This window comes from Equus przewalskii, chromosome 13, assembly GCF_037783145.1.
Source record: "Equus przewalskii isolate Varuska chromosome 13, EquPr2, whole genome shotgun sequence".
Taxonomy (NCBI): domain Eukaryota; kingdom Metazoa; phylum Chordata; class Mammalia; order Perissodactyla; family Equidae; genus Equus; species Equus przewalskii.
The window spans coordinates 55,901,688-55,929,351 of record NC_091843.1 but is presented as its reverse complement, the minus strand read 5'-3'; the positions used below and the strand labels follow the sequence as shown (position 1 = coordinate 55,929,351).

Genomic DNA, 27,664 nt, shown 5'->3' with positions numbered 1-27,664 from the left:
ACTAAAGTAGCATATGTGGCTCTATATGCATTTCTATATACAACAGTTATTCACTGCTGCCTAGGAACTATTATGAATTCCTGTCGGGAAATGATCACCATTGGTTTCATACCAACTGTTCTGAGGCCACAAGTTTTAGGAACTTTTTGATGAAGTCAATGAGTCCTTGGATGGTTCGGGTTCGCTCTACAGCCCACTTCTTTGTTTTCATTATAGGGGTGTCTCCCACAGCCTTTAGCAGGATGTCAACTGTAAAAGAAAAAAATATTGACCATTATACTAAAACATCTAAAGAGAATGTTGTAGAAGACGACTTTAGAAAACTTAAACCTTTAATCTACATACAGTTTATGTATTTAAGATGCTGGAGGTATACCCAAGATGTAAAAATGTTCGGTAAGATTCTTTTTCATCACGTTTTTGTAGGTTTTTTTCCTTGATCCTACAGTCCCACAAAGTCTCCCCATGAAATGAATCTTTAAAATGCATTTTAACATAACAGCAAATTCCAAAGAGAAGAAATATAAATGGTCTATTAAGATAGGAAAAAATATATAACAATGTCATGACCTTTTTCATCTACCAAACTAGTAAATCTTAGAATAATAGTGTAGATGATACTACTATTGGGAATACAAAATGGTGTACCCTTTCTGGAGAGCAATACAGTAATACATTACCAAATACTTAAAGATATATTTGACTCAATAATACTTCCAGGAATCCAGTCTAAGAAAATATGAGATGTGATAAGATTCACTTACAAGGATTTCACCTTCGTTGAAACATTTATAGAAAAAAAAATGGTAAACCTAAATATCCAACAAAGATATTTAGAGGAGATTGGCTAAATAAAGGATATTATACTCTATGATAGAATTTATATAGTGTAGTCTTTAAAGAGCACACTCTCTAAACTCCCTGGGTTCAAAATCCTCTCTGCCACTTGTTAGGTATATATATCTGAATAAACTCTTTAAACTCTCTACCACAGTTTCTCCATTTGTAAAAGGAAGATAATAGCGCATATCTCCTAGAGTTGTTATGAAGATTAAATGAGTTAGTACACGTAAAGCATTTAGAAGAGTATCAGCTCATAACTCATACTCATTGACTCTTAAGATTAAGCTGCCGTTAAAGAAACACATAAAAGCATATTTACAGTATGAAAAAGTTATCAAAATGTATTAAATATAAAACAGCATGTATAATATGATCTCAATTTCATTAAAACCATCACAAGCACATAGTCACATAAACGTGGCCTATGCACCCAAATGCTACTTCTCAGTAGTGACATTATAGGCTATTATTATTTAGTTTTACTTGTGTTTTTTGTCACCACCAAGTTTTCTACAATAAACTTTTCAATAAAAGAAGACAATAAAAATTATTAAAAAGAAAATACATAACTAGGGGCCAAAAAGGTTTGGAGAAATCAAAGGTTTTGATAATCCAACATACAAAGATGCAAACGTAATGACTGTGAATCTGTCTCCTGAAGTTACTTTGCTTAAAAAAAAAAAAGACATCTACCATCAAAAGCAACACTGAAAGCAAAATGGTGTTCTGCTGCCCTCTAAAGTTAACTCTATTCTATTACATCCTTCTTGTACCATTCTTTGGTATTAAAAATTGGGTCCCAATCAATGTATTCAAGTTTACCCCTGGAATGAAGGCACCTAGAACAGGTGATGCACACAGGTTATCTTGCTGCTAAAGTCTATTTTCCTTCCTCCTCTTAATAATTCTAGCTTCATTCATGTAGGGAATAGAGATGAACTGGGAGACAACTGAGGGGATTTTGGTTAATTCACCTTCTATACCTCCCCTTCCCTGCTCCTTCAATCCTTTGGGGCTAGCAATAAATCAATTGTAATTGGGCATTTCAAGAAAGTGAAGCAGAAAATATTGAGTTGTACTATTGAAGAAGAGCAGGAGGACAAGAAGCTAGAGAAGGAAAAGCATTTATTGTAATTATAACTGTATTTGTTTTTTTTTTCTTTAATTTTAAAGGTGATGTGCTTGTAGTTCTCAACCCTAGCTACACTTTAGACTCAACTCGGCGAACATTTACAGGTGTCCACATCAATTAAATCAGAATCTTCTGGAAGTAGGGCCTTGGCATGGATATGTTCAAAAGCTCTCCCAGGTGATCCTAATGTACTGTCAGGACCAACAACCTCAGTCTGCTTCAATGATCTTTCTTCCTCTGTATTAAATGAAAGATGGAGCATATGAAATATTTAAGCTTCTTTCTTCAGAAGAGGTCCTCAAAAAAGAACAATGTCAAAGTAGAAATTCAATAGCTGGAAACTAAGTTTTAAATCAGAGGCAAACTCAAATACTCACAGGAGCCAGAAAATGAAAATCTGATTTTAAATGATGATTTAAAGATATATACTGTGCAGACCAAAGAAAACACGCCGCATAACCTCAGACCCTATCTGGGCTCTGGGCCTCTGTTTTACACAGCTGTCTTTAGGTCAAGTAGTCAGCTTTTTCCTAAGACTATTAGAGCTTAAAACAAACCTGAAACAAACCCTGTTCCTACTTATAGTAAATTGGAAGAAAAAAAGGGAACAAGAATCTGTAAAACTCATGGGATTCTTTTGAAGAAAGATTCTAACGGTTATCTACAGAAATAATCATAGGTTTCTGTTCCTCTACTAGTGCATCATGTGGAAGCAACAACACAGATTTCCCCCAAATGTAGAGGCAGTCTGCTTAAAGCGGGACAGCGCTAGGAGAGACAATTATCCTCCACAGCAGCAGAAACTGATGTTGGATGACAGGCCGTGAGATCACTGACTGGAAAACACGCCGTCCCTACGCTTTAAGACTCTGGATTAAGAAAACCTGAGGCCAAGGGTCAACCTCTTCGAATTGTAGATGCTGATTTGCTGCTCTTCTCAGGCAACCCTACATAGAGTGCCCCACTTAGGAATTTCTGTATTTTACAATGGCGAACTAATTCTCAATAAAGAGCGTGGGGACAGCTGGTTCACGCAAGGAAATGATTCACTTACAAAGGTTCCAAAATGGTGTTTAAAAAAAAAAAAAGGCAGCGAAGGGGGCCAGTCCGGTCGTGTAATGGTTACATTCGCAGGGTCGGCTGCGCAGGCCGGGGTTCCAGTTCCGATCCCAGCGGGGCCCTACACACCGCTCATCAAGCCACGCTGTGACAGTGTCCCATATACAAAATAGAGGAAGACTGGCACCGTTGTTAGCTCAGGGCCAATCTTCCTCACCAAAACAAAGAAACAAAAAGGATGACGCCTATGCCTTTAGTTTTCCCTTAGCGTTCTTCGTACTGGGTAAAACTCCAGTTTTTTGGTTCAAGGAGTGAATTCACATGCAATTAGCATAAAAAACAGCGAACTGGTCAGAAGGGGTGGATTCTAATTCAGACTTGCCACCGACATCTCTATCACCTTAAATCATTCAAATAATTAGGTCCCGCGTTAAGTACCTGGAGCCACCGAGATCCCACTCAGCTCCCACCTTCAAACAGCTCGCAGTCTGGCCAACCCAAAGGAAGATCGGAGTACAGGGTGTTAACTGCGGTGACAGTCAAGTACCAGGCACGACACCGCGAAGGTGCGTCCAGAGATGGCCTTCTGGAGAGGCACTCAAGTCAAAGGTGGAAAAGTACACTTCCTCTCTCCTGACTGCTCAGAAACCACGTCTGGGACCGGCCCTGCTCTAAACTTTGCTTCTTCATTGCCCTCTATGCCTAGACGGACGCAATCTAAGCCTCCCACCTCTGCCCAGAACGAAACTGCTCTCAAAATTACTTTTTTTTTTGGTGTCGCCGGCAGGCTCCTCTGTTCCCGGCGAGACTGCAGCGGAAGAGGGGGGCTCCGGAGTGGCCGTTTCTGGGGAAACCTCCGTAGGTCCTTCGCCATCAGCCGCAGTCGAGGGAGAAAGCTGCAGCGCGGACTCCGGCTCCTCAGCCATCTTGCTCGGTGGAAAACGAGGGCGGAGGTGGTGGGCGGCGCACAAGCGTGCAGTGGGCGGGCCTTGCGTCAGGGAGCGTCGCTAAGGAAGCGCCGGAGTAGGGAGACTCAACCCAACCGTGAAAGTCGGGCTTGCAGGCTGGTCCTCTTTTGTCGAACCTGTTGCAGACCCCTGACGGTTAATGCCGCAACTACCGTTTTCCCCCAGCAACAAGCCTCCGCAAGGCGTCTGTGGGCATCGCTGCTGCACGCCACCGAGTGCGCAGGCGCCCCTCCGGCAAGCCGAGATGTTTCCGCTTCCCTCCGCGTCGGCCCCGTCCGGGCCCCGCCCCTCCCAGGCCCCGCCCCGCAACTCGGGGGCGCGCGCGCGCGTGCGAGAGGGGGCGGGTGGGGAAGGATCGCTGGCGAGATCCCGAGGCGAGGCTCGCTCGCCTGCCCCCGCCCTGGCCGCCAGCGCCCACCCGGTCGGCCCGGCTCAGCCATGATCAAGGCCATCCTCATCTTCAACAACCACGGGAAGCCGCGGCTCTCCAAGTTCTACCAGCCCTACGTGAGTATCCCGCCGCCGCCGATCCGGGCGAGGGGAATCGTTGGCTGCAGGCAGCGCCCTCAAGGCGGACCCCTCGGGCGCGCCGCGGCCCTTCCCGCGCCCCGGCCGCCTCGCGCCCCGGGGCTGTCAGCCTTTGGGTGGGTGTGAGCAAGGTGCCCACCTTCCGCAGCGCTCCCATCCTCCGACGTGGCTCTGCCTGGGCGCCTCCTCCGCCCGTCTTGGGCTGGGTGGTTTCCCGGCTGCGCGGGCGAGGCCCTGGAGACTTCGCCGTGGGGGCCCCTGCCGGTCGGGCAGCCGCAGCCCACCTGCGCCCGCGAGCCCCCGGCGCCCTGGCCTTCCTGCCGCTCGCGGCTTCTGGCGGCCGCGGAGGACTGCGCGCCGCTCGCGGGGGCGCAGCCCCACCTCCCGGACTCCCAGCCTCTCCTGGTGGACTTGTGTCTCTCCTCCGGGGACCGATGGGCTACTGTTTTCACTGTAATCCTCTCATCGCGCAGGAACTTCGGCTCCCTGCGTCTTGATGACGGCACGCTCTGTAGTGTCTGTTGCGATACGTGGTCGACTGTCCAGTGTGACTTTCAGGTGTCTCCTTATTTAAGAAAAAGATAAGTGAAGACCTGACGTTTTCCTCGGGCTTTTCCCCTAGTGGCTGTAAATAATTTACAACTGCCATAACCGGTGACGTTTGTAGTTGACCAATTAGAACTGTAATTCTATACCTGGAAGTTACCGTTTCACCTGCTGGTTTGGCATTTTTCTACGTCAGGGGATTTACCCAAATTTTTAGTTTTCTTCTACTTATGAGGAATAGTGATATTTGTAAAACCCTTTTAGAAGCGTAAATATTGAGGAAAAGGCAGGAGGTTTTAAGGTAGTAAAGATAATTTATTAATGATTGAAAGAGGGTTATAGACATATGTGCTTATCTGAGGGCAAAATTCACCTCTGGGTAAAACACGTAAAATTGGACTCTCAATGGTAGGATTAAGGTAGAGATGAACCTTTTGCATAGTTTGGGGCATTTTGCTTAGAACCGGAAATGACCTTTCAATGAAATGTTGAAATTGTGCCAAGGCTAACACTTTTATGCAGATAATTCCCAGATGGAAATCACTCCTGCCATTTAAAATTATATGTGAAAATGTTCCTTTGGCTAAAATGATAATGCAGTCGGAGGTGTTAGTTGAAGTGAGAAATCTTGAACTTATTCCTCATTTCCTTTTCAAAAAAGTAGTTTTGCTTTTGCTGGCGATAAAGAGTATTTTCTACTATTCTTGTTTGGTTTTAGTATAGTATAATTTAAATACAAATGCTCTGTTTATGAATTTTATATCTTTTTTAATCGAAGATAAAATTCTAGTTGATCCTTCTGAGTGAAAAAAATGCCTTTAACTTTACATTGTTACCCGTTTACCTAAAATACAGAACTAGCCTATATTGAAGGATCTTTCTCTCAACGATTTTGCCTCTGCCATTCATTTGCAGTGTAGAAATGGTATGCTCCAATAGTGAAACAATTGAAAAATGTGTTTTTCCATATCTACACTTAATAATTAAGCAGTATTAAAAATAATAGGTTTCTTGGCTAATCCGTAATATCAGTGTAATCAGTCCTGTAGTGTGAAATTTAACTATCTACAGAAAAATGTATTTAATTTGGAGATCCAGGAATACATCTTTCTCCTGTCCAACAATGGGAACAAAAATATATTTTACTTTTACTCAGTAGGTAGCGCTGAAGGTTAATGTGGGAAGAGGCAGTTTTGGAAGCAGTGGCATTTCTGGTGTCATTTTTGGCCATTGCAGAAGTAACAAGTGTTACTGGGTGCCGGAAGCTAGGAGGTGTAAAATGAAGAATCTTGTGGTCACTGGACATGTAGAAGTGGGGATGCCAGGAGCTATTTCTGTGTGTTAGTCTTTCATAAATTTGGTTTTGCTCACTGTGTATTTTCTCATTCAGGAATAATTTAGGATTATTTATTTATTTATGTGTTGCTTCCTCCGCTAGATCATAATCTATTTGAGGGCAGAAATCTTTTTCATTCATTTATTCTATGAGTCAGTTTGTCAACAAATATTGATTTCATGGCTACCACATACAGACAGTGCTTTAAATCCAGAGGTGAACAAACAGGTAACCTCTCTTCTTTTGGCAGGGGGATAGACAAAGCTAATAAGTAGAATATACCATGCCCGACAGTAACAAGTGCTGTGGAGAAAATAAAAAGGGAAGGATGATGGAGAGTGTGAGGGTGACAATTTAAAATAGGATTGCCAGGTAAGTTCTCACTGTGAAGGTGACATTTGAGCAAGGACTTGAAGGAATTAAGAAAGCCAGCCTTGCAAATATCTGGGGAAAGATCATTCCAGGCTGAGGGAGCAGCATATGCAAAGGCCCTGAGGAGGCAATGCCTGTTTGAAGAACCTGCCCTGTTTGAAGGACACCAAGAAGACTTGCATGGCAAGAGCAGACTGTGTAAGGGAGAGTAGTTGGAAATGAGGTCTGTTTGTATAGGGTATCAGAGCTTATACTATTCTCACTGCCTGGAATGTCCTTCCCTTCCTTTGCCAAATGTCCAGATTCAACCGCCTGTTCCAGGCTTGACTCAAACATCACTTAAGCATTCTCTAAGACCTTTTATCTTGCTGAAAAACTCCTCTTGGTTCTTAGGATTTTATTTTTATCTTTATTATGATACAGTATTCTTTTCACTGCCTGTAATTCCTTGGGGTGTCCTATAGATCCCTTGAGGGAAGATATTGGGTTTTAGATATATTTGTGTCACCCCCAGCAATCGACATTGGATCTTGAATATAGAAAGCTCTCAGTAAATCTTTGCTAAATGCACTCATTAGAGTCTCCTAGCTTGAGATGAAGTTTGGATTAGAAGTGACTTCCTAATATACCTTCCAGTTCTTAAAATTTAGTCTTTCATTAACTAGAGGTTTTAAGAATCCATGCCTTTAGGACAAAAGTAATGGTGGCATAGCTGGGACTTCAACTGTTTCTGTTTTAAGTTAAAAGAAGTATATATCTGATAAGATTGACAGCTTTGAAATTAACTTATTAAGCAATATCTACGAGTGTGGCCGGGTTAACAGTTGGTGCCCTGACAGGATGCTGAGGTTTGAGTCTAACAGTAATGGTTTAAACACTGAGCAGTTTGAAAACCGTCTAACCATTTGTCAACTCATTTCCTTTACTGCATTGGATTTCCATGCCTCATTTATCCTTCCTCATGATACAACAATTTATATGTTCATCTTTACCCTTTAATAGTGCAGATTTCCATTCCTGCTATAATAGATTTTTAGATTTGATTGTACCTCCAAGCTGCTGTTGTGTGTGAGGCATAGGAAATCATACACCTGTTTTTGCTAAACTGAAGTTTTTGTTCATTCTGCCAGAATCAAACATTAAGAATTAAAGAGTAGGCTCAGAATGTGTCCCCTTTTGTTTTTGCCTTCTATATATCCTTGAACTATGACTGCAGAAGTTCACATGTTTTCCTTGGTTTAATTGTTTCTTTAATTGATACTTAGCCACAGCAAATTGGCAACAATAAACTTTAGTCTTTTAATATTTGCCTGGCAGTATTTGTGTATCACTATAAATGTCTAATGAGACATATTTCATAAACTAGATATATTTTTACATAGCAGTCAAACAAGAAAACCCCTTGGATTCCTATATTAGTAATGAACCATGGCATATCTTAATAAAGGATAAAAATGTTTTTCTTTTATATGAATTGTCTTAGTTCTTTCCACAGACAAAAAAGATTGTGTGTGTATACGTGCACACACCCACAGTGCAAACAGGAAAGTTTTCAAACTGTTAGAAACATGAGTTGCTTCAATTTTCTTATAAACTGCATCTAAGTTGTTTGTCAACCAAATGCAAGCCCTAGAAGGAACTCTAGGATTGTTCTTTCCTTTTTTTTGAGTTTGTTTACATGAAAATATAAAGTATAAGTATGTATAACATTTTTATTCTTTTAAAAAAATCCTTAAGAAAGATGCATCCATGTTTACTGATCTTTTTTTAGTGATTGTTAAGACAGTGTGGCAGATGGGATAAACTTATTTTTATGATCAAGATGTAATTGTCAAAACAGTTCTAAGTATTAAGGTGTTAACACACATTAACATGTACTGTTTGAGCTGTTTTGTTAAGAGGATAATTTCAAATGATTTGATTTCCTTCTATGTTAGTTAGGATGCTTTTGGCTACATAAATTAGGTATAATGTAGCCTGACACAAATTTACTTAAAAAGAACTAGGTTAGGATACGTAATAGGAAGTGCCGAGTAGTAGACAGATTCCAAAATTATTTGATTCACCAAACGAATGACTCGTCATAGACCTAGTTTCCTTCTCTTTCTCTGCCTTGCTTTTCACACAGTTGATATACAAGAGCTGATTTCCTCCTTGAAATCACTGGTAATCAGTTCAGTCCACAAGGAGAGAGTGATCTGTTCCTGAAGTCCTGGAATATGTCTTTTACTTCAGTCTGGTTAGTTCTACCCAAGACCAGTAACAGCTTATGCTAATCAAGATCCACCCTTGGAGCTGAGGATGAGAGTGGAAGCATGATAAAATTGGTCTTATTTTAGAAAGGTGCAAGAGAGGGGTAGGTATTGGGTGTGTAAACAAGTGTCCACTATTCCCTCTTTATTAGCTCACATTATTTCTTTTGAATAGATATTATTTTTTCTTTTCTGTAATTTTAGATTGCTTCTGAAGTTGTTAATATCAGGAATGGTTTTTGATAATGTGTGGTTCTGAACATGTGCCACAAAAGATCTTAGTTCAAAGTATTCCTTTTATCAAAGGATCATTCAAAAATTCAAATTCTAATGTCACAATTTTTGTAGATAGTATGTTTGAAGACTTGCTTTTAAAAAGTTAAGATAAAACTTGTTGAAAATTAAATTGTAAAGGAGGAAATAAAATGTTCTGTATTACAGTGATTTTTGGTTTTGGGGGAAAGGTTATAGGTCATTCCTCTGCCTTTCAAAACAGAGGAAGGACTTGTATAGGGTGGCTATATTATGTTTTCTTAGTAAAGTTATTGATTGTTAAATTATTGATTGTTTTACTTTTTAAATGTTTCTTTTTTGTGATTACGTGGAAAATATTTAGTATTAAGATTACTAAGGTCATCTTTGATTTCACCATCCACAGATAACTGTTAACATTTAGTGTATTTCCTCCAGCCTTCATTTTTCCTTCCAGAATGTCCCAGTGAAAAATATATACCTTTTAGACATTAATAAAACAAAATGAATGCGTTGAAGCTGTTGGCGGGTTTATTGAACATATGTGGCTTTAAGATAACCAAATATGTTTATGTCTGGCTCTTAACATTGTTAAAATGTTTAAAAATACAATCATGTATATTAATAGCACTTTAATAATTTGCATATATTTTTTCTCGGTGTACATCTTTCTCTTTTACAAAATTGAACTCATATATGTAACCTGAGTGTATCAGGGCCCTTCCCTTTTCTGATCCCGAAGGGAAGTCTTTGCTCATTTTTGTTGGAAAGTCAAAGAATTCATTCTTGTTTTTAGCATTTCAAGTCGTCTTTGTACTTTGTGGGTTATGGATTTCTTCACTGTTGCTGGTAAGCCAAGGTGATTCTGAGTTGTAGACCACCTAGAGGAGCCAGTCCCCTTCCAGCCTCTTGTTATATAAAACTCTCACATTGGGATAAATTACACATGTTCTTTCCTTGCCCATTCTGCCCTGTTAGCCTTCCCCTGCCCAGTCCTTTGAACTGCACTGTAGATAAACAAAGTTTTTACTGAAGGATCAGGCAACTCTCAGAAGGATATTGCAGTAGAGGAGAAAGAAAGGCCGACATTCCAGCTAACAGGTGTTAGCTTCTTAAAACTCCAGGAGAAGGCACTTCTAGACTTAGTCCTTTGAGAAGAGGGGTGACCTTTTTGGATACTACCTGACTTGTCCATTGCGGTCGTCTTTCTCTCTCTTCCTGCCTGTATTCCTTCAGCAATATTTATTTGTTGTTTGTATAGCCATGTTCTAACGTCTGGTAATATTGTGATGAGTACCTTGCCTTATGAGTTTACATTCTAGTGATGGGAAATAGACATAAACAAATTATGTAAAATTCTGATTAGTGTTTGAAGAATGAAACAGTGTAAGGGGATGAAGAGTGATAAGGGAGAGGCCATATTAGATAAAATCATCAAAGAAAGCCTCTTTGTCTTAAAGGTTCACCCATGTTGTAGCATGTGTTAAAATTTCCTTCCTTTTTAAGGCTGAATAATATTCCATTATATGTGTGTGGGTACCACGTATTGTTTATCCATTCATCTGTTAGTGGACCCTTGGGTTGCTTCCACTTTTTGGCTATTGAGGGTGATGCTGCTGTGAACATGAGTCATTAGGTGTACATGGGACCATGGGTATACAAATATCTGTTTGAGCACCTGCTTTCACTTCTTTTGGGTACATACCGAGAAGTGGAATTGCTGGATCGTATGGTAATTCTATGCGTAAATTTTTTTTCACAGCTTGCTATACCATTTTCTACAGCAGCTGCACCATTTTACGTTCCTACCAGCAAAGCAGAAGTGTTCTAATTTCTCCACATCCTTGCTGACACTTATTTTCTGTTTTTTCATAATAGCCATCCTAATGGATGTGAAGTGGTATCTCATTGTGGTTTTGTTTTACATTTCCCTAGTGTCTAGTGATGTCAAGCGTCTTTTCATGTGCTTACTGATCATTTGGATATCTTCTGTGGAGAAATGTCTTTTCAAGTCCTTTGCCCACTTGTTAACCTGGTGGTTTATTTTTTTGTTGTTGAGTTGTAGGAGTTCTTTATATGTTCTGGATATCAGTTCTTTATCAGATATATGATTTGCAAATATTTTCTCCCCATCCCTGGGTTGCTTTTTTGTCCAAAGAATGATATCCTTTTTCAAAGGACAGCATACTTTGATGCACAAATGTTTTAAATTTTGGTAAAGTCCAATTTAGCTATTTTTTTTGTCTCCTGTGCTTTTGGCATCATATCCAGAAAGTAGTTTTTGAATGACTACATAATAGTTTATTATATACTGTACCATAATTTATTTAACCAGTCTTATACTGTGGGCTTTTATTTTGAGTAAGGTTTTTTTGATGAAGATTTAGTAAGAAACATACTTGTAAAATCTGATACATAATAAAGACTCAGTAATTGTTACTTAAATTAATAATAACAATTACTTTTATTATTACTACTACTTGCTACTTTCTACCCTTGGTTGGAACATTATGTAGCTAAGGAGCTGTAGAACATTCCAGAGATTGTTCTCAGATACTCTTTGTATTTCCTCAGAATGAATTGTCTCATTGTAGGCTTTGTTTTGGGTTTTTTTTCTTTTTTGAGGAAGAGTAGCCCTGAGCTAACTACTGTCAGTCCTAATCTATTTGCTGAGGAAGACTAGCCCTGAACTAACATCCGTGCCTGTCTTCCTCTACTTTATACGTGGGACGCCCACCACAGCATGGCTTGACAAGCAGTGCCATGTCCGCACCTGGGATCCGAAGCTGTGGACCCTGGGCCGCTGAGAAGCGGAACGTGCGAACTTAACCGTTGCGCCACCGGGTGGGCCCCCTAGGCTTTGTTGTGGAATGAACTTCCTTCTTATTACAAAATATAAAGTCCTCCAAGATTCTTCCAGAGAAGAGTTTCGTAAGAAGACTTTTTAGGAGAAAGATAGCTGTAAAACTTGCCCCAGCTTTTTTTTTTTCCCCTTTAAATTACGTAACCTTAAAAAAAAAAATCTTTATGAAGGTGTAATTCACATACTATAAGATTCATCTCTTGAAAATGCATAATTCCTTGGTTTTTATTGTATTCATTTTTGTGCAATCATCACTATAATTTAAATTTGGAACATATTCATCAAATCAAATGAAACCTAGTACCCATTAACAGTCACTCCCCCATCCCCACTTCTCCCTGCCCCTGGCAACCACTAATCTATTTTCTATGTCTATAGATTTGCCTATTTTAGACATTTCATGTAAATAAAATAATAAAATATGTAGTCTTTTGTGACTGGCTTCTTTCACTTAGCCTGATGCTTTCAGGATTCACCCATGTTGTACTGTGTATCAGTACTGCATTCCTTTTTATGGCTAACTAATATTCCATTGTATAGATATACCACATTTTCTTTATCCCTTTATCAGTTGATGGATGTTTGGGTTTCCACTTTTTGGCTACTATGAATAATGCTGCTATGAACATTCATGTACAAATTTTTGTGTGGGTATATATTTTCATATCTCTTGGGTATGTATCTAGGAGTGGCATTGCTAGGTCAAATGGTAACTCTGTGTTTGTTTGAAGCACTGCTAGACTGTTTTCCAAATTGTCTGTCCTATTTTACATTCACATCAGCAATCTATGAGGGTTCTAATTTCTTCATATCCTCATTAACTCATTTTATTGTCTGACCTTTTGATTCTAATCATCCTGGTGGATGTCAAGTAGTATCTCATTGTGACTTTGATTTGTCTTTTGCTAATGACAAATGATGTTGAGCATCTTTCCATGTGATTATTCGCTATTTGCATATCTTCTTTAAAAAAAGGCTTTTCAAATCCTTTGCCACTTTTGAGTTATTTGCCTTTTTGTTATTGAGTTGTAAGAGTTCTTTATATAGTCTAGATGCAAGTTCCTTATCAGATATATTATTTGCAAATGTTCCTCCTATTGTGGTTGTTTTACTTTCCTGCTGATATCATTTACAGCACAAAGGTTTTTAGTTTTGATATTGTCCAGTTTATCTATTTTTTTTTTGCTTGTGCTTTTGGTGTCATATCTAAGAAAGCTTTGTCTAATCCAAGGTCATAAAGATTAATACTTACATTTCCTTTCAAGAGTTTTGTAGTTTTAGTTCTTACATTTAGGTCTATGATGCATTGAGTTAGCTTTATGTATGGTGTGAAGTAGGGATCCAGCTTCATTTTTTGCATGTGGCTATCCAGTTTCCCAGCACCATTTGTTGATTTGTTGAAAAGACTATTCTTTCCCTATTGAATTGTCTTGGTACCTTACTCTTACTTCTCCCCTAAATTTTGCATTGTTTTTGAGTTCTCAGACCGTTCATCTGCCATCATGTTTCAGACTCTCTTTAAATATTTCAAATTCGGTATATCATCTTCTCAGTTGTTTGGTATTTAAATAAAATAATAGAGTGGGAAACATCTTCATATGGTAGATGATAGTTTTAGAGTGTTGGTACTAGGCTGCCATTTATTGAGTGCTTTCTTTATTGTGCTAAGCATTTTTTGTGTGTGTATATGTGAGGAGGGTTGGCCCTGAGCTGACATCTGTGGCTAATCTTCCTGTTTTTGCTTAAGGAAGGTTGTTGCTGAGCTAACGTCTGTGCCAGTCTTCCTCTCTTTTATGTGGGCTGCCGCCACAGCATGGCTTGATGAGCAGTACTAGGTCTGCGCCCAGGATCTGAACCTGCAAACTCCAGGCCGCCAAAGCACAGCATGTGAACTCAACCACTATGCCACTGGGCTGGCCGTGTGCTAAACATTTTTAATACTTTTTTATACATTGTGAGGGAAAATACCAGAGGGTTCTTCTCTTAGAAATTTAATGAAATAATCTCAGCAAGTGCTAATACAGTTTCTGTTGTAGGTGCCCTCTTCTCTCTTTGTTTGCCATTTAAGGGTAACCCCATCCTGACTGCATGTTCTCTATGCATTCAGACTAAAGTGAGGCCTACTCAACACGCCAGGTCTCCAGCGAGACTTCCTACTTTGGAGTGGCCTGGGAAAACAAACTCACTCACTGGGTTTTCTATACTGGAGCCTTCTCTTTTTCCTGATTCCTAAATGTTGGAGTGCTTGAGGCTTAGTCTTCAAACTTCTCTTCCTTTTAATGCAATATGAACTAATTATTATTCCTCATACATGCTCCTTGCTTTCCTGATTCCATGCTTTTGCCCACATTCTTCCTTCTGCCTCAGATATCATACAACTTCACATTCCCTATTCTCTACATTTCTGAATTTTACCTATTCTTCAAGGCCCTTCCTAGACACCCGTCACTTTTCTTTGAAGATGATAGTCTTGTGGTGGAAAATCAAGTTCCCCTTGACTTCTTATAGTATGTTATTTGTACTGTTCTTATGTCAGCAATTGCCCTCCAACTTTTATTATAAAGACATCTATTTCTTTTTTGTAATGTTAAAAAAAGCCAGATTTAGAACACTAACTAGAAATTTTAAATAGCTATATTCGTTTTACTTTTTGTTTTAAGCTCTTTAAGAAAAGGATCTGTTTCTCTTTCATCTTGGTAATTCTCTATTCTAACATCTAGTGGAGTGAATGAATGCGTTTAAAGAAAAAAATTCTCCACTGAGGGTATGTGGGAGGGAGGGATGAGGATAATGACATATTTATGATTTGATTAGAAGGAAGTTTTCGTTTTAAAATTGCCTTTTATGCCATATGCATAAGGATGGGAAAGGAACATGGGAAAAGAGAAAGGTTATTAGTGGGTTACTGAATTTAAAATTTAGTTTTCATTAATGCATTAAGAATTATTTAAAATAAAAGCTGTTGCCTTTATGTAACTCTACTTGTCTTTAGACTCATGTAATCTAGGAGTTGTGACCAACTGAAATGTATCTCGACTTCTGTTATGAAACTATAGTGTTAGGAAATCTGAAGCAATTTCCAGGCTTGTTTATGAAAGCTGTTAAGTTAAATTGATTATTAAAGAAGGGCAAATTGTCTTATGTCAGCAGAAACGTGATTTGTTTAATCTTAACTTAGACTTTGGATGTTTAATTAAAATTTTAAAGCATTCTTTCCAATATTGATTTTCATAGTTGAGTATTGCTGGCATTTTAAGAAAAACGATTCCAAGCGGCAGATGTGACGTTCACATGAGAAATTCTTTTCACTGTTAGTGAAACATAGTTAAGGTTTAACATATTTAACTTGTTATTTGTTTATAAACAATAATATAATCCAAAAAGATAGCTTTCCTTAAAAGAAAACTTTTAAGATCTTTACTCTATCATTAGAGTTCTAGAGCTTATTTTACAGATGATGACAAGGCTCAGAGGCAGATATTTTAAAATAAGTCAGTGTTAATCCGTGCTTATTATGTGCCAGGTTTTGTTTTTAAGATCTTTGTGTATGTTAACTCAATCCTCACAACAACTCCATGAGGTGTATGTTGTTATTTTCTTCATGCTACAAATGAGCATAACTCAGGTACAGAGAGGTTAACTAACTTGCTGAAAGTCACACCGCTGGTAAAGAGCATATCCAGAAATAAACCCATATAGTTTGGTTGCAGATTCCATACTCTTCCTCCTAGTTTGTTTTTAGTTTGTTTATCAAAGTTATACGTACGTGTAGGTTAAATAATCTGGTAGTTCTTTAAGGTTTATTGTGAAAAATACCATGCTCTCTTTCCTCCTCCCCACATTTAAGTACTTTCAGCTGATTACTCAGTATTTATGTACACATCTCTAAATAATATGCTTGTTTTGCTGCCTGATTTTTCACTTGTAGGCCTGATCTATTGACTTCTGCTATTGAAAATGATTATTTAGCTCTTTTTTTCCCCCTCCCGCCCAACATCTGTATCCTTCTCAATCCCTTAGTTATTTCATAATTTTTGTGAGATCAGTGTTTTTGGTGTTTACATTAATTTACTGTGTGAACAGTATCCTCAGCTAAACCATGTTGTAAACTGCTTAGTTTTTTCTTTCCTGACATTTTATTTTCTGTGGAGATACAACTGCCTTTTCCTTTGAACTTGTGTGTTATTTAATTATCACTAATTCAGGTCTCAATCATGTTGCTAGTTGTCTCAATCATATGCATCTTCTATCAGTTTCATGTTCCTGAAGAAATCTCTTCTGGAATCTTTTGACTAGGGCCAATCTGGACCTGTTGTATGGCCATCGTACTAGATCTACGTTATCTTAGGGCTTCCTTTTGCTGTCCCTGTGTTGGGTCTCCTATTACTTGATTTCTTGGTTTATCATCTTATCATGGTGTAGTACATCTTCCAGTAACTTCTTGAGAAAGGTCCTGGGAGGTAGATTTTTTTGAGATCTTGCATGTTTGAAAAGAGTCTTAGAACTTCACATTGCCTATAGAATTTTATGATAGAAATAACTTTTCCTCAGAATTTCGATGGCATTGAGCCATACCTTTTAGTTTCTAGTGTTTACTATCACAAAGCCTGAGGCAATTCTGATTCTTATTTTTTGTGTATGGTCTGTTTTTACTGTCTAGAAAGTATGTAGACTGTTTTTCTGCAGTTTCTGAAGTTTCACAGACCCGTGCTCTAAGTCTGTTTTCATTAATTGTGCTGAGTACTTACTTGATGGGCCCTTTTATTCTGGAAGTTCTTGTCCTCTCTGCTTGAAAAATTTCTCAGTTTACTCTGTTCTGTTTTTGAATCTCCTTCTATTCAGTGTTCCTCTGGACCATTCTTTTACTTTTCTTATCCTTTCTCTTCCATTTTTTATGTGTTTGCCCTTTGGCTCTATTTTCTGGATGCGTTTTACAACTGTATTTTCCCAGTCTTTCCCCTAAATTTAAAATTTCTCCTTATATTTTTAATTTCCGTGAGCTCCTTTTAAAACTTATGAATGTTATTGTTTTATAGTATGCTCTTCTTATTTCATAGTTGGATTATCTTTCTTACCTCTCTGATATTAATGATATATATTTTTAAATTTTCTTCTCCCTATTTGGTTTATTTCCTTTGAGTTGCTGTCATCCCCTGTTTTGTCTTTACCTGTTATGTTAGAGCTATCTGCAGATGTCTAGTGATCTTGGGTGACTGCTTCTGTCTGAGGGTAGAATACTAAAACCAAATTGCAAGCTCTGAATTCATGATTAGAGATTGTCTGTGTGAGCTTTACTTGAGATGATCAGGCTAGGCAGTTTAACTAGTGTAAAAGTTACAGTTGTTGTAACAACAATCCCCTAAATCTTAGCAGCTTAACATAGTAAAAGTTTATTTCTCACATGAAGTCTAGTATTGGTATTTGTGATCACCTGTAACCTTCTGTGTGGGCATTTGTCTGTCGTTCTTGAGAAGGGATCAAAGGAACTTCCACATCTAACATGAGAGATTGTGCAGAAATTTTTATGAGTGAGGCCTGGATGATAACTGGCTCACCTGGGAGGAAAAAGCTCTAATTTGTAGTGTTTGCTCCATGGTGTAAGTACTCCCATAATGGCCAGTTTCAGGCTACCAACATGATGTCACTAAATGCAGAATTGGCAAGAGATACAAACACTTGACCCTCAATTGTGCCAGCTCTGACATACCACTGCACCTACCAACCATGTCCCTTGGGCCAGAACTGAGTTGTGTGGCTCCACCTAAATTCAAGGTAGAATGAAAAATGTTCTTCAATTGTGTGTCTGGGAAATAAAGGAACTAGATTTTGGAGAACAGATAGCAGTTTCTGCCATAGTTGGAACCTCCAATGTCATTATCTTTAGATCTAGGTAGAATTCCTGGAGAAGTTTGTTCCAGATTCCAGCCTGGCTGGTGAAGAAGCCCTGGCTGTAGGAACTATGGGAACTGATTGAGGAAAAGGGTTAGAGATTTCAACATCAGGTATGTGTACATTTTCTTAACCTACCCCCCACGCCCCATTTTCAGTATGGTGCCTGTATTCGGTTTTTATAGCTGCTCTAACAAATGACCACAAATTAAGTGGCTTAAAACAACACAAACTTCTCATACAGTTCTGTGAGTTAGAAGTCTGACATGGCTTTTACTGGGCTAAAATCAAGGTATTGACAGAGCTGCATCACTTTCTGGAGGCTCTAGGAGAGAATCCATTTCCTTGCCTTTTCCAGCTCCTAGAGGCCACCCACATTCCTTGGCTCATGGCCCCCTTCTTCCGTCTTCATAGCCGGCTGAATAGCATTTCCCCGACTCTTTTCTAGTCATCTCCCTCTGACCACAGCCCAGGAAAAGTTCTTTACTTTGAAGGAACCGTGTGATTAGATTAGGCCCATTCAGACAATCTGGGGTAATCTCCCATGTCAAGGTCATTGGTTTAATCACAGCTTCAAAGTCCTTTTTGCTGTGTAAGGGGACATATTCATTGGTTCCAGAGATTAGGATGTTGTCATCTTTTGTGAGCCGTTATTCTGCCTCCCATAGCACCCCTTGCTCTCCAAAGACCCTCAGTTTTATCTACTCCTAGAAATAAATTTACAGACTTTTCTTGTGGGTGGTGGAGGGAACTTAGTGGTCCTTTTACTTCTTAAACAGTCCTTATTTTACACTCCCCTCTTCATCTTCACTTCCAGAGGTACCTAAAAGTAGAAATTCCTGAGTCTTTGGCTATTTTGTGCTACAAATTGGGTTAGTTCTTCGGTTTCCTTGTCACCAATTTAGGATTAAATTTTCTGAGGTTTACTGAATGCTTTACCACTCATTCAACCACTTTCCAAATTTTGTTGCCCTTATCCTCCTTTTCCGTTCTCATCATTGTGGGTTTATGCCTTAAAAAAAAAAAGAAAAAAATCCTTTTAGTATTGTTTTAGCTGGGGTTTGAGAAGGCAACCAAAGTAGGTGTGTATTTAATCTCCCATTTTAATTAGAACAGAGTTCATACCTTTAACTACTACACCATACCGCCTTTACTTTATTGCCTTTTTTTGTGTGTGTGTAATGTAACCCAGATATTTGATAATATAAATGGATGTGGATCCTGTCTTCTAGATTACAGATTCATTTATTCAGTCCACCTCTATTGGCTACTCAGTGCCAGCTACTCTATTGAGCATTTCAGATTCAAAGAAAATCTGGAGGAGCTTGGAGTCTGTAAGTTCTACAGATATCTACAAAGGAAATTTGAGCATATGGTTAAAAGTGTATAATAGGAATAGAAACAGTAGCAAGGAAGCACTGAAGCAAAGGAACTGATTTTTTCCTTGGAAAGTCAAAAAAGGCTTCACAGAAGTAATCATATTTGAGCTGAGTGTAAAAGTGTATTGCTGGAGAATGAGATGAGGAAGTGGGAAAATAGGAAGGGAGCAGTTCAGTGTGGTTGCTGTAGGTTGTATAGGGGAGAAGAAAGAGATGATGAAACTTCAGAGGTAGGTCTAGATTTGAGTTTGGAGGGCTTTTTATAGCATGGTGGGGAGTTTGGGTTTTAGGTCACATGGAAACTGGAGGCCTTTAAGAAAGGAAATAACAAATAGTGTTTTTTAGGAAGTAATTCTGTTGATGTGTGAGATGGTCTGGAGTAGACAGACAGGTGGCAGAGTAAATATGTGGGTGGTTCTTATAGTATTCTGGGTGAGAATAAGAATCTAAGTTGAGATAATGTCTTTGAATCCAGCTTTACCATTATTTCTAACTAGAATTAACAGAACTTGGTGACTGAATGAACATGGGACTGAAAGAAAAGGAATCATCAAGATTTTTGGCTTAAGAGACTGGGCGAATGGTGATGCCATTAACTGAGATTAGAAATATAGTAAGAAAAATAGGTTTTGGAAAAAATGTGATGTTTTTAGTCTTTAGTCTTCAACATGTAAGTTTTAATACACCTTTATGAAATACAATTGGAGATGTCTGTTTGGAACATAGGCTATAGGAAAATTAATTAGGGAGATAATAACATAGTTGAAACCACTAGATTAGGTAAGATCTTCCATGGGACACCAGTTAGCTCTAGATGAAGAAGGAGGTGGTGGAGCTGATCAAGCAAACATAAGGAAAGAAGAGGGCAGCTGTCTTGTTCAGTGCTTTTACCCCCTCCTTTCCTCCCTCTTTTCAGTATTTTTTGAAAATATTCAATAGATAGAAAAGTATATTTGTATATTAAATATTTTAAGCTATAGGAAATAATACCCTAACTACTGTGTTCACCACTCCTTTTTAAGAAAAATTACCAATACCTTTGAAGTCTTTCTGCACCTATGTTGTATTCCATCCTGTTTCCTTTCTGCCCAGAGATAACCACCATCTTAAATTTTTAAAATCATTCTCTTATTTTTGTTTTACCACATTTCTCCTTAAATAGTTTATTGTTCAGCTTTGCATGTTTTTGAACTTTAAAAAAATAGAATCATAGGGTTTATATTCTTCTGTGACTTGATGTTTAAAAAAATTCAACATATCCAAGATAATTATTGGCATTATATCTAGTTACAGTCATCCATTTTCATTGCTGTGTAATATTCCATGCATGAATAAACCCATAGTTGGTTTATACATTCTAGTGTTGATGGACATTTACATTGTAGGTTTTTTGCTATTACAAACAATACTGCTATAAGCATTCTTGTAAACATTTTTTTGAATTTCTCTAGGGTATAAGTAGGAGTTGAATAGCATTGTCCTAGAGTATGTGCATGTTCAGCTTTCCTAGGTAATGCTGATCGGTTTTCAGAAGTGGTTGTACCAATATGCAGTCCTTTTAGTAGTGTCTGAGTGCTTTGTTGCTTCACATTTTTACCAATACTTGGTATTATTACACATTATTTATATATCTTCACTGATAGCATGGGAACTTTAGGTTGTCATTGCAGTTTTAACTAGCAGGGTTTTTTTTTTATCCCTCTTTTTCGTATTTTTCTTTTTGTCCTGTATGAACTTGAACATCTTTCATTATTAAGTCACCATTCTGGTTTCCTTTTTTTGATAACTTTCTATCTAAGTCTTCATTTTTATATTGGAATGTTTATATTTTTTTTACTGGCATGTAAATGTTCTTTATATATACTGGATTCTACTCCTTTGCCAGTTTTTATGTATTACAGATATATTCTCTGTGTTTGTAGCTCTCTTATTTTCTTTTTCTGGTGTCTTTTGAGCATTAGAAGAGCTTGCTTTTGATGTGATCGAATTTGTCGGTCTTTTTCATTATGATTACCCTTATTTTGTGTTTTATTTAAAAGCCCAACACTGTTACAAGGTTATACAGATATTTTCCGGCGTAATATTTTTGAAATCTTGTAGTTTCACCATTGGCATTTGTTTTTAATCAACCTAGGATTGATTTTACAGTATAATATGAGAGCTAGAAGTTTATTGTATTAGAACAAAACCAGCAATTTTTATCAAATAGCAATTTTTATCCTGGCACCATTCATGGAAATACTCTTCCTTTCCCTACTGATCTGCAATGCCTAGGTTGTTTGAAATTAAATTTTTATATATATGTGGGTGTGTTTCTAGTTCTCTATTTAGTTCTATCAGTCGGTTTCACTATTTTTGCACCAATATCATGGTATCTTAATTGCTGTGGTTTTGTAATAATTTTTATCTGGTCCACAGGTCCTCTCACATTCTACTCGAGAGTGTCTTGTTATTCTCATCTTCTGATCAAATATATGAATTTTGGAATCAGATTCAAGTTTTCAAGTTTCCTTCTCTCTTTCTCTGTGTTAGAATTTTGATTATAATTACCTTGACTCCTTGGAGCATTTTGGGGAGATTGAGCATCTTCATAATATTGAATCATTCAGTCTTATTATAAACATTGTACATTTTTCTGTTTACTTAGGTCTTTAAGTTTTCTTGATAAAAAGTTTTACATTTTTTCCTAGAAATCTTATGTGTTTTTGTTTCATTTATTCCTAGGCACTGCATGTTTTTTGATGTATTGTAAATGGTATATTTTTAAAATTACGTTTTCCAACTGTGATAGTTGCAGAAGTTTAGAATTGCAATAGAATTTTGTATACTAGCTTTGTGTTCTTGTTAATTCTATTAATTGTAACACTTTTGTGTAAATTGTTAGATTTTCTGTGTGGAAAATCTTGTCATCTATGAATGACAGTTTTGTTTCTTCCTTTCAGAGTCTTAAATCTTTTATTTCTTTTTCTTGTCTTCTTGCGCTGATGATAACTGGTATGGCACTGAATAGGAAAACCAAAATCAGTTATTGCTATCTTATAAGGAGAAACTGTTTAAACATTTTGTTTGTGAATATGTTTGCATGTTTGCAAAAGGTATTTTATAGGATACCCTTCAATAGATGCAATTCTCTTTTTTTAGTTTGCTAAGAGCTTTGTTTTGTTCAAGAATTGTTGTTCAGTTTTATCAGATGCTTTTTCTGCATCTATTGAAATGATTTGCTTTTTCTCCCTTAATATGTTAATTAATGTATAAAATGATATTAATCAGTTTTCTAAAATTAAATCAACCCGGCATTACTAGAATAAACCATTTTGGTTATAATGTATTAATTAAAAAAATTTTTTTTTGTATCTATGTTCTTTAGTGAGAGTGGCCTGCAGTGTTCATTTTCTCATACTTTCCCTGTCTGATTTTGTATCAGTGTTAGCTTAGCCTCATAAAGTGAATTGGAAATGTTAATTCTTTATGTGTGCTCTGGAAGAGCTGTCAAGATTGGAGTGATCTGTTTCTTGAATCATCGGTAGAATTTGGTCTTAAAACCCTCAAAGCCTGATTTGTGTTTGGTGGAGATATTTTAAACTACTGTTTACTTTCTTTATGATTATAGGATTATTAAAGTTTTTCTATTTCTCCCTAAGACAGTTTTATTAAAATCTTTTTTAGGGGGGCTGGCCTGCTGGCGCAGCGGTTAAGTGTGCATGTTCCGCTTCAGCGGCCCAGGGTTCACTGGTTTGGATCCTGGGTGTGGACATGGCACTGCTTGGCAAGCCGTGCTGTGGTGGTGTCCCACATATAAAGTAGAGGAAGATGGGCAGGGATGTTAGCTCAGGGCCAGTCTTCCTCAGTTAAAAGAGGAGGATTGGCAGCAGTTACCTCAGGGCTAATCGTCCTTTAAAAAAAAAATCTTTTTTAGGAATTTTGCCATTTCATCTTAGATTTTTAAGTTTATTGGCTTATTATATCTATCATACTGGCTTATTATCTGTTGGATTTCTGCAGCGTCTATAACTAGGTCTCCCTTTTTTTTCTTATGTTGTTTATTCTTCCTCTCCACCATTTTTCTTGCTGTTGATTGATCTTACCAGAAGTTTATATGTTTTTTAAGTCTTTCCAAAGAACCACCAGCTTTTAGCCTTATTTATCTACTCTGACATACTTCATTGAGTTGTGCTCTTTATCATTTTCCTTATACTTTATTTGTGTTTTTTCTGGTATACTTATTCTTAAGAATTTTGAGACTTCTTTTCTTTCTTTTTTTGGGGGGGTGGTGTGTGTGTTGCTAGGACTGTTTATTTATTGGTGTTTCTGGAGACTTCTTTCCTTATGTGTCCCACGAGTTTTAAATCTCTGATGTTTTGTTATTGTTGGGTTCCAATATCCATTATGTTAGGACTCTGGTGCCTGTTTTCTAACATTCATTATGATTTTTTCTTTGACTCATGATTTGTTTTTTAAAGTATGCTTTAAAATTTCAGAATGTTTGAAGTTTTTCTTTTACTACTTAACATTTTTTTTTGTGGCAAAACATAAAAATTTACCGTTTTAACCATTTTTAAGTATCCTATTTAGTGACCTTAATTACGATTCATAATATTGTGCAACCATTGCTGCTATCGGTTTCCAAACTTCATCACTCCAAATGGAAACTCGGTACCTATTTAAACAATAACTCCCTATTCCCCACCTCCCTTCACCCGCTCCTGGGAGCCTCTAATCTGCTTTCTGTCTCTATGAATTTACCTATTCAGAAACCAGCCTTGCTGCCACCTTGGGCTTGAACTTCTAGCCTCCAAAATTATGAGAAAATAAATTTGTTAGTTCAGCCATCCAAGTCTATGGTGCTCCTTATGGCAGTCCAAATAAAACCTCCTCTTTTCCACACTGTTTTGGAATTGTTTATATTAATGCATGTAATTTACTTATTTTTACTTCGTATAGGATTCCATTATATAAGCATACCATAATTTATCCATTCTGTGGTTGGTGGACATTTGGGTTATTTTTAGCTTTTTTTGTTGTTACAGTGCCTTTATGAACATTCTTCTACATGTCTCTTGGTACACAGGTTAAGAGTTTGTTATATATACGTAATTGCCAATATTCTGTTTTTTTGACGTTCAAAAACAATGATTTCAGATGGTTTAGCATAGTATCTAGGAGTGGAGGTGCTGGATTATGAAACTTTTCCCAAGTGATTATATCATTTACTCTCTCACCGGTGGAATGAGAGTTTCTTTGGCTCCACATCTCTGTCAGCATTTGATATCGTGATATCTTTACACTTTTACTAGTATGTGCATGTGGAGTTTATCTCATTGTTATTTTAATTTGCATCTCATTTAATACTAATGCGGTTTAGCATCTTTTCATTTGTTTGTGGACCATTATATTTCCTTTAATGTGAAATTCCTATTCATGATTTTGTCCAATTTTCTGTCGCAGTGTTTGAGAAGTTGACTCTTTTTTTACTGGCATATGAATTGCTTGGTGAATTTAATAAATATTTATTGAGCCAACTCTTGGTTTTAGGCTGCACTTGTATAAAGATGAGTAAGATTGGTGGAATCATATTAATTTGCCTTTAGTTAAACTTACTTAATTGGAAGCTCTAAACTACTGTATCTTTCTTCTATTAAAATATAGATTAACTACATGAATTATTTATAATTCACCTCTCTGTTTCAGTTTACTCATTTGTAAAACAATGGGCTTTGACTAGTTAATACCTAGTGTCCCTTTTACTGGTGTCTGTAATTCATCTGTCTAATATTTTTCTTGTTGGTTTTTGAAACTTAGAAATGTTAGTTTTATTGTAATGGTGAACTATAAAATGTTGACTTTTTTTGGTTTGTATTTGCTTTTTGTTTTTCATCAAAAAATGTTTTCTGGGGCTGGCCCCGTGGCCGAGTGGTTAAGTTTGCACGCTCTGCTGCAGGTGGCCCAGTGTTTCATTGGTTCGAATCCTGGGCACGGACATGGCACTGCTCATCAAACCACGCTGAGGCAGCGTCCCACATGCCACAACTAGAAGGACCCACAACGAAGAATATACAACTATGTACTGGGGGGCTTTGGGGAGAAAAAGGAAAAAAATAAAATCTTTAAAAAAAAAAAATGTTTTGTTTCTGTAGATTATGATATCTTAGTTCTCCAAGGACATCTCTTAGATGTATTTCCCAGGCTGATATTATTACCTTTTATTTTTAAAATTCTTAAAATGCTGTTAAACCTAGAAATACAGTCCTAACGTGTGTGAATTATTCTTTCTCAGAGTGAAGATACACAACAGCAAATCATCAGGGAGACATTCCATTTGGTATCTAAGAGAGATGAAAATGTTTGTAATTTCCTAGAAGGAGGATTGTAAGTAAAGCATTTGGTAGACATTTCTAATCTTTGACTACATGATTAAAATGTATACTCTTTAACTGGTTTGTAGTAAAAGTTTCCTAATTTTGATTAATTGGATCACGTGAATTAATTGCTATCCATATTAGATATACGTCTAACTTAATTTTTTTTAAGATATGCAGTCTTTTTTTTCTTTTTAAAAACTTTTATAAAGTCATTTTTTATAAAGGTAATATATTCATATGGCAAAAATTCAAACTTTACGGTGAAGTACAGTAGTCCCTTCTTATTTGCAGTTTCACTTTCCGGGGTTTCAGTTACCTGTGGTCACCATTGGTCTAAAGATATTAAATGGAAAGTTCCAGAAATAAGCAGTTCATACGTTTTAAATTATACACTGTTCCGAGTAGCATTTCATCTCAATGTCCGTCCTGCTCCTTCCTGCCCAGGTCGTGAATCATCCCTTTGTCCAGCATATCCACCCTGTAAATGCTACTCAGTACTCACCCATTAGTCGCTTAGTAGCTGTCTTGGTTATCAGATCGATTATCATGGTATCGCAGTACTTGTCTTCTAGTAACCTTTATTTTACTTAAAATGGCCCCAAAGTGCAAGAGTGGTGATGCTGGCAATTCGGATATGCCAAAGAGCAGCCGCAAAGTGTTTCCTTTAAGTGAAAAGGTGAAAGTTCTCAACTTAACAAGGAAGGAAAAAAAAGGTATATGCTCAGGTTGCTAAGATCTATGGTAACTTTTATTACAGTATATTGTTATAATTGTTTTAGTTTATTATTAGTTATTGTTAATCTCTGACTGTACCTAATTTATAAGTTAAACTTCATCATAGGTATGTATGTATCGGAAAAAACAGTATATATAGGGTTTAGTACATCTTACAGAAGCATCTTCCAGGCATCCACTGGGGGTCTTGGAACATGTGTCCCATGTGGAAAGGGGGGACTACTGTATAAAAGGTGAACTAAGTCTCCCTCCCTATTTTAGTCTTTCTTCCCAGTTTGTTGTGTATTCGTCTAGAAAATTAACTTTGCGTTGACTAATATAAAAGTATAACCTTAAAAAATTTTACTTTTGGGATCACACTATGTATGCTGGTTTGCATGTTTTCCCTTAATATTTTGAAAAGCTTTACATGTAAACACATCTAGAGCAACCTCATTCTTTTTAACGACTAAAGAGTATTCCTTAGGTTGCTGGACCTGTTCATAAACATTTAGATTACATCTTTTGTTTTATTATTATAAACAAGACTGCAGTCTGCTTTTCAAATACATATCTTGTGTGTATGTATGTATATCTATATATAGACATATCTTTATGTTAGATAGATTAGAATTCAGCTAATGGATTTTTCAATTTTAAAATGAATAAATAAGAATTACTTATAATTAGCTTTGTAACTATTATAAATGAATACTTTTAAACTAATGGGTTTCATGAAAACAGTTTGCTCTCAAATAGTTTCATAAATGTTCCCTCCTATGTTTATGTAATTAATTTCTTAATAAGATATTCCTCATCGATAATTTAGAAACTAAACTTTAGCTGAGCCTCATTATGAATAATCACAGATTAGTGAGAGAAACCTACACTTTTCTGTATTTTAATATGTATAATGCATATTATGAAAAATAGTTCGGATAATAGAGAATTCATTCTTGTCTGACCATAAATTTACTTTTTATCATTTAGAAAGTTTACTTGCGTTTCTTAAAATCTTATATCATGCTGCACTTAAATTTGCAAATACATGCTTACAATTTGTAAATTTTGTTGTTAACTCAAGACCTTCAATTTAATAGTTGAGAACGGTGTACCTGCTTTCTGTCTTTGTATTTTAATGATACTTTACTTATTTCTTTTAAACTTCTGTA

At 37.1% G+C, this 27,664-nt stretch overlaps 1 protein-coding gene across 5 annotated transcripts in view; it reads left to right on the top strand.

Annotated features, from left to right (window-relative positions):
• Window positions 1-216: 216 nt before the first annotated feature.
• The window catches only part of AP3S1 (adaptor related protein complex 3 subunit sigma 1), a 63,160-nt gene continuing 35,712 nt past the window's right edge, over window positions 217-27,664 (top strand). For 4 of the 5 annotated variants that reach the window (XR_011525190.1, XR_011525191.1, XM_070569518.1 and 1 more), the window contains exons 1-2: window positions 3,147-4,509; window positions 25,694-25,785. Coding sequence is in view for 3 of the 5 variants with exons in the window: in XM_070569518.1 (XP_070425619.1) it covers window positions 3,613-4,509; window positions 25,694-25,785 (989 nt within the window). In the remaining 2 variants the exon portion in view is untranslated. Of the gene's footprint in view, window positions 397-2,016; window positions 4,510-25,693; window positions 25,786-27,664 lie in introns of those variants that run through there. The other variant, XM_070569519.1, reaches the window with a different exon arrangement.